The sequence below is a fragment of the Engraulis encrasicolus genome, chromosome 13 (assembly GCF_034702125.1).
Source record: "Engraulis encrasicolus isolate BLACKSEA-1 chromosome 13, IST_EnEncr_1.0, whole genome shotgun sequence".
Taxonomy (NCBI): domain Eukaryota; kingdom Metazoa; phylum Chordata; class Actinopteri; order Clupeiformes; family Engraulidae; genus Engraulis; species Engraulis encrasicolus.
In genome coordinates this window covers 38,504,032-38,515,229 of record NC_085869.1, presented here as the reverse complement: position 1 = coordinate 38,515,229, position 11,198 = coordinate 38,504,032, and the positions used below count along the sequence as shown (strand labels likewise).

General features: G+C 43.8%; 1 protein-coding gene across 1 annotated transcript; it reads left to right on the top strand.

The window, feature by feature from the left end:
* The first annotated feature begins 235 nt into the window (after positions 1 to 235).
* Positions 236 to 9,977, top strand: sumo3b (small ubiquitin like modifier 3b). The gene is made up of 4 exons (XM_063213878.1): positions 236 to 363; positions 1,842 to 1,970; positions 6,977 to 7,048; positions 8,368 to 9,977. Exons 1-4 carry the CDS (start codon positions 343 to 345, stop codon positions 8,428 to 8,430), a joined length of 285 nt encoding a protein of 94 aa, XP_063069948.1. The 5' UTR covers positions 236 to 342; the 3' UTR covers positions 8,431 to 9,977.
* The last annotated feature ends 1,221 nt before the right edge of the window (positions 9,978 to 11,198 follow it).

Below are 11,198 nucleotides of genomic sequence, written 5' to 3'. Positions count from 1 at the left end.
AGACTTAAATGGAAACAGATAGGCCTATAGCTCATCAATGTATTGTTGAGCTTTGTGAGTTTGCCATAATTGAGACATTATCTCCGAAGAGTAACGGAAAGGCACGAATGGGCTCTATCGGGAGGTTTTCGGCTTTGCAAGCTTGCCGCTTATGTTCTGAGCATGCGTATTCATGTACCTGAAAGAAGAACACGTGACCCACCCGAGTCCAATCACAAACCCAGACTTTGCGCGTTCTTGATAAAAGGCAAAGAACACCCATACGAGGAAAACCATAGACTCTCACTGGGGAAAACGCGCAGTCTATATCTTTAGTTTCATCCCATTCAAATAAAAGAAACCATGTCAGACGACAAAGGAAAGGTAAGGTGTATAGTTTGTCCGCCGAAATGAAAGCTTGGGACGCAGAAAACACGGGGTTTGCCACGATTGTTAGATTCCGTGTTTAAGCGGGCAGAGTGAAAGAAAACAAAGCATAGGTTGTATGAATTGCGGCTTGAAGGTAGCGCGCCAGCTCTGGATATTTGAAAGAAATGATTGCATCTCGTCACTTTCGCGAAAATAAATAGCATTTGCACGTAGATAAACCGATAGCGAAGCATATTTGTGCGTCGAATGTATCCTTTCATTCCCAAACATTTAGCAATCATTTAGCGGCTCTCTGATGGTGTCTTGCTAGCCTAGCATGCTCTGCTAATGTAACATCCCGCCGGCGTGGTGAAAATGCGCAAAAAATAGCGCAAGTAGCCACCATGATGAGGGACGCTACGTAGCGACTGTTTGCGGCTGCATTGGATCTCTGGGCCTTGTATGCTTGTTCTTTGTCGTGTGTTTAGTATCGTAAAGACACATCCATTGCTAGCTCGTTCTGTGTTTTGACAGAAAAGTGGTTTGAGTTAGTTCTAGATTAAAGAGTGTAGTGTAGTTCTAGCCTAATCTTGGCTGGCTAGCTAAAACTAACAAATGGACGTCCCGTCACCTTCAAAACAAACGCAACGGACAGCGGAGCATTTAGTAATTCTCAGTCTTTCTGCTATTCTAGTTCATATTCAAATAGTCTGCGCATTCCTTGAAATGGTTTTCTGCTAGAGCTGGGTTAATTGGTCGCCAGGGAAAGGGTCAACATGGGCTACTGTTTTGGTTTTATTCTGGTCTTCTAAACAAACTCTTCCTTGGTGGTTCACTACCATATACCAACTCTGACCATGGTACCTAGATGGATGTTTACTCAACATTTCTCGTGTGATTGTCCCCTATGTTGTGTAGCCCCTACTCATTTTGTCTACCACCGATCAAGTTATGATGTGGGAATATAATGCGTATATAATATATTATCTATGAATGATTCACCATGTGTCTGTTTTTGCATTTGGAAACCTCAGACCGATAAGATATAACTGTCTCTCTGTTGCCCTACATCTTGAGGTGGTCTGAGTCCTAGCCCGTCTATAACATAACTTATTTGTGTGTGGATGCTTGCATCAGGAGGCCTAAACCCTATTGGTGTCTTCCCACTGTTCTATGTGTTTGCAATTAGAGGTATACAGCCTATATCCCAATTGGAAGTGTTTTTGTTTGCCTTGTGTGATGGTCCATCAGTGTGCATTCTGTTGCCGATAATTGTGTGTGTGTGTGTGTGTGCGTGGTGTGCACTAGGCGTTTCATGGCCTATAACTTTAAATCTGTTGTCCTGTGTGTGTATGAGGCGGTCTATAGCATATTAAATGTGTGTTGTGCTGTCCTGATATGTTTGGAGGTCCACAAACTACTAAACATGTTTTCCTTGTTGTTGTTGGGGGTGCGTATGTTGTGTGGTGTGTGTGTGTGTCTATCTGCATTAGGAGGGAGTGAAGACGGAGAACGAGCATATTAATCTGAAGGTGGCGGGTCAGGATGGCTCAGTCGTACAGTTCAAGATCAAGAGACACACGCCCCTGAGCAAGCTCATGAAGGCCTACTGCGAGAGACAGGTGAGTTATTACACCTACTGTTACACACACTGATGACTTTAACATTACTATTACTCACACACCCTAGGTCTAAGTTACTGCAATACGGGTCAATTATACCCACTTTTAGACATGCTCTATACTAGCAAACTTCGAAAGGCCTACTGCGGCCCATGGATGTGTTAGGCCTATCGTTACACACAGGTGTGTTACGCCTACTGTTACACATTGATGAGTTTAAGATAACTATTACACACACATACACACATACACACACACACACACATACACACATACACACACACACACACACACACCACAGGTCTACTGCAAGAGACAGGAGAGTTAGGCCTACTATTACACACTGAACATTACTATTACATAAACGCGCCATACGTCTAATCTACTGAGAGAGATATATTGCAAATAAGAAAATGACCGTTGAATTGCGCTTTCCAAGATATTGAATTTAACTTCTTGCGACGTAATGAGGAGGCCACAAGTACAGTGGAGGATGGGAGTTGGGATAATGGAAAGAACCCAGTACTAGACATGCTAAATACCAGCAGAATCCTACTAAAGACATAATGGGAGAGACTGGTTGGCAAGACACCAATCACACACCTTCTATGCCAGGTGTGGGGAACCTCTTTCATTTGGGGGACCACTTCAAATTCCTCCAAGGGCAGTAAAAGTCCTCCGAGGGCCATACTATGAACACAAACCAGGATTTGCCCCTGCACTTTAGGCCTATATTCAGATACTCTACACAGAGATAAGTCATTGTAGTTCATTTCTGGTATCCACTTTCTGTCGGGTGAACGTCTCTTTAGGAGACCTTCGGTTAGGAGACCTTCGGAGTCCTGAGGTTGAGAATAAATGGAGTCCTCTTAGCACTGTAGATGGTGGTAGCGCACTTCTCGTGCAAACACCTCAAAAATAGAAGAAGGAGGAAGGGACAACGCAGCCTTGGGAGACCCAACTTGAGCACACACTTTTATGTTGGGTGGGCGGGTTTCGAAACCTCTTTATTACTCCACCCTCTTTGCTATATTGAAGCCAGCCACCTTTAAAACAGGCCCACCTTCTCTAGGTCCCCTGAATATACCTTTATTGTAATGCAAATGTAATTTCTAAGATTCTTTTACAAAATATGCCATATTTCATGTGAAGCTGCTTAACATTAAATTCTATCGGGGGGGCGGATAAAACTGCCTCAAGGGCCGTGAATGGCCCTCCAGACATGGGTTCCCCACCCTTCTTCTAGGCCAACTGTTGCCCACGAGTAAGGCCTACTATTAGAGTTGCACAATAAATCAAAATGAATCAAAAATCACGATTTTGGGCATGACGATTAAAATTCGTGGCCTTGACGATTTAATCTTATTTCTGGTCAACCCAAGCTTCATGCTATTACAGGGTCCCCGCGGTGCATTAAAAAGTATTAAAAAGCATTAAATTTAGAACATGTGATTTAAGGCCGTGAAAAGCATTAAATTTAGCTATTTTTTGAGGTGTGGCATTAAATATGAAAAAGCCTGGCATTAAATTTCACCCAGACACAATGTATTAAAATATAGATGCCTGCACAGTCTTCCGTAAAAACATTGTTTCATAACTATAAGGCGGCAACAAGGTTTCGAGACTGTCAGTCATGCCTGGGGTAAACGCACTCGATAGTGACAGGCCCGCCGGGGTAGCAGACCCTATCGTTCGGATCCCCCTACTGGATGATGGCGATGGATGGCTGACTTAGTAGGCTAAATCCCATCCACCACAGTGCGTGTGACTGACCGCAGTACAGTTGAAAGTGAAACTTGTTAAATTTCATCAACCAATATGCAGCGTGGAAGCTATATCTGTGGTGCCAGTTTACTCGTCGAAAGTCTTAAAATGACTGCATTGTTTTCAAACTTTGTATCTCGTCATCTAGCCTGCTCGTGCTCTATAATGCTCTCTCTCCTAATGTTAGCCATGCCCTCTCGTTTAGGTTTGTGTTTGCTAACGCATATAATTTCATGAATGTATGATGAATGCATTCATACAATATGCTACTTCAAAGTGTCCTCGAGCTTCGTGGTGTATTATTTGATGCTGTCAGATGCTAATGCAATCCGAAGTGAGCACGAGTGTTGTGAAGTTGCAAGCGGTGGAAATGCGTTGTAACATAAATCGGGCGAGTAACGGAGTGTTTTCTACGAGGCTAAATGTCGCAATGAGGATATGCGAGGATGTCCAAATCGGTAACCGCGTGGTGTTTGCATCGCTATTCCAGTTCGCGTGTCCGCGGTTAGGGAAATGTTTGTGGAATTCATATCAAGTTCCACTGCTGCTGTTTCTTTGCTCCCACTCTGAAGAACGACTTGCTAAACTGAAAGTAGAACGCCTACTACTGTCTCTATGATGGAACAGGGGGGAACAAACAGGAGGAGCAGTCCAGAGCTGAGCAGTCGTTCTTTTTTAACCCTTTTGACGCCACAGGTGTTATCTCTCCTAGACTAAGGTGCACTGCGCTCCAATATTTATCCATTATAAAAGATGAATTGTTGGTCCATTTTTAATTTTTATATTGAAGGTATTTCATGAAATGTCATCAAACTTTTCAAATATACACAATTTTGAAATTGTTTCAGTTTTGGATGACTTTTTGGTTAATGATGTTTTAAACTAATGGGTAGTGTGTGTGTGCGCCACCTCACTCTTTTGTTGTCATCTCTATGGTTAAATTAAGCACAAAAATGACTAGGGTATTAGAGTTTGGGCCCACCTATGCAGCAGCCAGATCAACTGAAAGAATATTTTAGCACATGGAGTTACACAGATGATGGCTACTTGATTTGAAATTATAATGAATTATCTAAGGAAGGGGCCGATTTCATGACAACTCCCACATCATACAGAAACCTCTTTGACAAGTCATGACAAACATCTGGTGCAGAAAGTGACTAGGGAGCAGGCAATGAGAATAAAATAACACAGTGAGCAGTGTGAATGTATGTATTACATTACATTATAGCAATGTAATAACAATAGCAATATTATACCATGTAACACACACACAAGCACACCCGTGTAGTGGTATTAATTTTACTGTTGGAGGTATTAAAAATGGTATTAAAAAGCATTAAATTGGGTGATGAAAAATGTGCAGATACCCTGTATTACTTTTTACATTATTATTGCAATTCAATTTTATTGTGTTCAGCCCTCATACACTCTTGGTTTTAGTTCATTTTGTGATTTTAAATAACATTATGCAAAATACTGCATAGCTTCTGTGTAGCGCTTTTCATGACACTCAAATACAGCTGTTTGTTATTGTTCAGTAATGGTGATTTTGTGCTATAACATATGCCCCTTTGGTCAGTTAACCTATTAACTAACCTCCAAAAAATGCCTGCTCAATACTCATGAACGGCGTGACGTTTTCCATGTGCGTTACGCCCATTTGTGGGGGGAAACAACCCATGCAAGTCAATTGGTGATGTTGGGGTTTAATAAACGAAAGATACAGATCTGTAGACTATCGCTGTTCACGCGCAACATGCCGAAAACGTGTTGTGTTGCCGGCTGTTCAAATAATAAAGCCAAACAGCCGTGGCTGAACCATGGACTGTGTTCATTTAGGCTGGCCGATAGCATGTAAGTTAATGAGACATTCGGTTTGTTTTCACCCATAAAGGGGCGTAACGCGCATTTAAGAGCAAAGTACCCAGATGGCCGTTCATGAGTATTGAAGCCCTTTTCGGGAAAGGCTCAGCCTATAATAAAAATCTAAATATCTCAGCCTCTGAAGCACATAAAAACATGAAATACGTTGCATTTAAACGCTAGGACCCTCATCTTGAATGTGTTCACTCTAACATACCCACATTTTAAAAATAAAAGAAACTCAAATCTCATGAGCCTGAATGCAGCGTCTATGTCGCTCCAGGTGCCTAGGTCAATGCAGCGTATACGCAGCATTAGGATTAAATTGGCCAAGTTATGTCCTACTGTTAAGACGCGCTGTAGACCAGCAAATTCATGAAGGCCTACGGCCAGAGATGGGTCAGTTATGCTTACTATTACACAATGATTAGTTAGACCTACTGTAACAGACTTGAGTTTAACTTACTATTGTGCTGCAACCAGTAAAATTACGAAGACCTACTGTGTGGGATGAATAAGTCGCACACCCATGAAGCCTACTCAAAGAGCTGTGTCAGTATTATATTTCACACATTTCTCAGGAATTATTATTAGTGAACAAATGGAATGGAGTTGAATTGGTTAATGGATGCCAAGCTTATTAGGGTTTGGTAGTTTAGACAGTGCTAGGATCCAATACTGGCAAGGGTTTGTACTTTTACTCTGTGAAGCTAGGATTGGCCTTTATATCAAAAGGATGGTCTTAAGTAGTCCTGGTGTATGTGTAAGGCAGGAAAACTTGATCATTACTAAAAGTTGAGAAAACACTGAATGCTGTTCCTTTTTTCTTGTTTTTATTCTTGGAGCAATCAACACATTTCACCCAGAGCGTCTTCAGGTTTACTCTATGAAAATCACTGGGCGAAACGCGTTGTTCCAAGAAATAAAAAAGAACAGTATTTGGTGTGCAGTGTTTTCTGAACTTTTCGTATAGGACAGTTGACCATATTTTAATTGAAAATGTACATATTGGCTTCTTTCCGATATCCTCCAGTCTTCGATCTGTGCTTGTGGCCCCGCGCTTCATGTGATGCCCCGCCTCCATGGAGAAAACAATTTAGTTTCCCTGCTGTGTCAACCAGCCATAACAACTTTTGTGGGACTTTTTCCCCTCTCAAAATCCTGATTGCAAATGGAAAAAAACAACCTTCAATTGCGATTTTGCAAGATATTTAAACTTTTGTCATCAATGACGTCTTGTGGTGTCATCACAAGGTCACAAGCACTTGGGGAGGATGTAAGTGAACCCATTGGTGCTGACTGTGTGTGAAGTTTGTAGCAGGCGGGGCAGTCCATCCGGTTTTAACATGTGTGTTTGTGTCTTCCTCTCCTACCAGGGCCTCTCCCTCCGACAGATCCGATTCCGCTTTGACGGACAGCCGATCAATGAAACGGACACGCCCGCACAGGTAAGGCACACGCACACGCACACATGCATGGTCCAGGCTCCACCCTGCCCTGGACAACACCTACGCCTTCTCTCTCTCTCTCACTCACAAATGCACACTGTCCACATTTCCTCTTTGTTCAGATACAGTTCAGAGAGAGACTGGAAAGTACTGGTAGTGAGATGGGGGCTAGGGATGCACCGATACCACTTTTTTGAAAACCGATACAAGTACGAGTACATTAATGTGTGTACTTGCCGATACGACTACCTATACAAATAACTTTTACCACCAAAATACAATGAAACGAAATGCATGACCTTGTTTTTTCCCACCTGTGATACTTTTATTGTCCATTTCCATGTAGATTTAAATGTTAGTAAATGTACGAGGTGGCACTTTTTTTCCCCATGCTGCTTTCAAGTCCACAGAATGTGACAAGATTTTGCACTGTTTTGTGTAATAGCAGTATCGTTCCTGGATGAGCAGTACCAGGTGCATCCCTAATGGGGGCCATTCAATCATCCAATCTCCCGTTCTAGACCTGTGCTTGTGGTGTAGTGCTTCGCTGACGCCCGGCATCTGAGGAAAAAAGTTCCAGCCTAGGCGCAAGAACTTTTGGGGGACTTCTCCCCATTCAACATCTCGATTTAGACAAAATGACCTTTGAATTGGGCTTTTGTCAGATATTGAATCTTGCAACATCATCACAAGGTAGGATGGGATTTTGTATAATGGAATAGGGGGCAGGAGTAGTCTAGTGGTTAAGGAGATGGGCTTAAAATCATAGGGTTGGCGGTTCGAATTCCACCCTTCCACTCCCTATCTCACTCCATGGCTGAGGTACCCTTGAGCAAGGCACCTAACCCCACACTGCTAAGTCTAAGATAGACTAAGCCAAGTCTAAAGGAATGGAATGGATTGGAGTGCATCCATGGGATAAGGTTGGGAAAAGACCCAGGCTGGTTTCGAACCGGGGTCCCCACAGGCAATGCTGCCTGTATATGGTTCGGGCCACAGCCTCAGCATCCAGAGACTACATTGATCAATAGGGATGGCTTAGTTTGTGTCCATTATCCAGTTGCTCTAGTGCCTCTGGCAATAATCTGTTAGTATGCTCAGTATGCCAGCCTTGGGAGCTTCAGTGTCAAGGATGTCTGTGGGCAGAGCACGGCATGACGCATCTGTAAATTGTCTATAATCATTTCCTCTTGTCGCCTCGTATAGATACCTTGGTGACCTTGCCATTAGCTCATTTGGTAGCTCATCTGCCTACACCCAAGTTTTAGGTGAGATGCTGTTTTGAGACTGTGATCCTAACTGTGTGTGTGTGTTTCCAGCTGGACATGGAGGATGAAGACACAATCGACGTCTTTCAACAGCAGACGGGAGGAAGCTGCTAAGAGGACCCCGCCCCCAACAACGCCCCTCTCCTCTCCTCTGCTCTCCAATCCCCATCCAACACCCCCTCTCTCCAAACTGCCCAATTTCCCATACCCATCTCCAACTCCGCCCCCTCTCCTCTCCAACCCGTCAGCCTTTTTCAGCCCAACTCCTTCTTCTCTCCTCTCTGTCAACCTCCTGTCCTCCCCTTAAGCCTCTCCTCTCTGCCAATCTCTCCTCCTCTCTCCTCTCCCCAACAGTCCTCTCCTCCCCTCTCTCGACCCCCAGGCCCTCTTCAGCCCCCTGCCTCCTCCACCCACCCTCTCGCCGCGGTATTGGTGTAGGGGTTTGAGATGTGGGATGGATGGAGCGGTTGAGATCTGGGGGTACCAGAGAGGGTGCTGGTATGGAGGGGAGGTGTACCCCGGGGGGAAGCCATGTTGTGGGGCATGAGTTCCACAGGGGCAGGCCTGGTTCTCGCTTACCCGCCTAGGTCTCCTCTCCTCCTCCTGGTTTATAACTCGCTTATAATTATTGTTATTTTTATTGCATATTTTTATTGTCCTCTTTTTGTAATCTTGACTGTATACGGAATGTGGATTTTGGACTTTTTTTTTGTTTTTTCTTCCTTGAGGGCAGGGCTGGAGATTGTGAAAGTCAGGACATTATTATTCTGATTTTTTTTTAGAAGTTGTTTGTATCCATGGAGCTACCAACAATTATACACACACATGCTTACACATACACATTCCCTGATCGTGCCATGCTGTCCCACACGCATACAAACACATTTTGGACAACTGCAGAGGCCATGGCTGGCCAGACCCCGGGTTATGGTTTTACTCAAGCTTGGACGTTCCCAATCTCTGTTCCACTCCCAATCCAGTGAGAACAAGAGGTTGTATATACCCCCTGGCGCCCAGTAATGGTTGCTAGGCAGCAGCCGCAGCATATTCTTCCTGATCTCGGCTCAGTCTGTCCAGCGTCACTGCTCAGTGTAGGGTTTCTATGGTTACTGCCACCTCATACCCTGTATCGCTGCTCAGTGTAGGATTTCCATGACAACCAAGGACCTCCTCTTGCCCAGCATCGCAGCTCACTGTAGGGTTTCCATGGTTACCGCCTCCTCTTGGCCCCCCATCCCATCCCACCTCTGCTCTTCTCTGGTCTGATCTCTGGACCCTCAGTGCAAGAGCACCATGCGGATTCCGATGGTCCAAGTGACCCTCCTGCATCCCTTGGCAATTTCCCATACACTGCAGTACTCTGCAGGTCCCATAGGGGGCAGGGTAGTGCTGGGCAGAAATATTACAGTCCGGCTCAAGTCTTCAGGTCTCTTTTTTTTTCTCAGTGAATGTTGTAATCTCTCTCTCTCCCGCTCCCCCTTGCCTCATGGTGTTTATGTTTCTCCCCCTCTTGCCCTCAACCTTTTCTAGAGGTGGGGAGGGTTGTTAGCTGTCCAGCTTCTCTAGAGGTGTGAAGGGTTGTTAGCCGATCTGTCTTTTTCTCAGCCCCAGTTTCTGTTGTCCTTTACTACTGTAAACAATAAAATATAGTTTGGTACTCACCCTTGCCTCCTGTGTTTGTCTGTGAAGTCTTACAAAACCATTGTTGACTGTCATTTAATGTTTGAAGTAATTCAGCCATACCTTGTGTACACCACATTCTTACAATGGTGAATGGTATTTAACTGTAAAATGTTAACAAAAAGTTGTGTTTGACATTCAGATGAAATGTCAGAATGAACATTTGCGTAAGCCTTAAGGTATTGCTTAAGCTGGTTCACATTCAGCTATTTCACTTTTGCATTGCCCCAATATCCTGTTTTTTTTTTTTTTTGTAAACTCAGAAGAACGGCTGTGTCCTCTTCTATCGTTCATGGGTCTCACTGAAATAAAAATCATGGCGAAGATCAGCCACAACAACTTTTCATTCACCATCCCCATTGCAAATGAGAAAAATACTTTACAAGTGAGCTTTTGCAAGATATTGAAATATAATGCTGTTGTCAGTGATGTCATCATGACATATTACTTCCTGGAGGAAACAAGCACAAGTGGAGGAGGCAGGGCCGCATATTGTAACGCACTCTGTAGCCAACAAAAGGTCACACACCGATACTAGTATCTGAGATATTACAGATAGAGATACGTCATTCCAGTTCTTTTCCGGTATCCACTTTGTCGGGTGAACGCCCCTTTAGGACACCTTTGGAGTCCCCTATAGCGCTGTAGATGGCGGTAGCACACTTCTTGTGCAAACACCTCAAAAAGACAAGAAGAAGCAGGGGACAACAACATCCCCTAATTTGGAGACCCAACTCGAGCACACACTTTTGGGTTTTGAATCCTCTTTATTACTCCACCCTCTTTGCTAGTAAGTATGCTGTTGGACTGTCTTATCTTAGATTATGGTGCACATTTGGGTCAGTATTGTCAGTAAATGGCTGCAATGTTCCCAAACATGGCCATGACAAGGCCACCCTTGGATATTTTTCCTGTGCCCTCCCTTCACAACCACAGTCTATGCCTGTGTGTCAGTGCCCCATTGGGGTATAATAAACTAGGCCTATATTACCAAAAGTATCGGCTAACCCGCCTTGACTTAATTATGAATTTAACTGCCACTCTATTCTTAACTCATAGGGTTCAATAGGACATTGTTCCACATTTTCCTACTATTACAGATCTTGACAATTCTTCCATAGCCACATTGGTAAGGTCATACTGATGGTCAAGAAGGCCTGGCTTTCAGTCTCCCTTCTAATTCATCCCAATATTGATTTCAG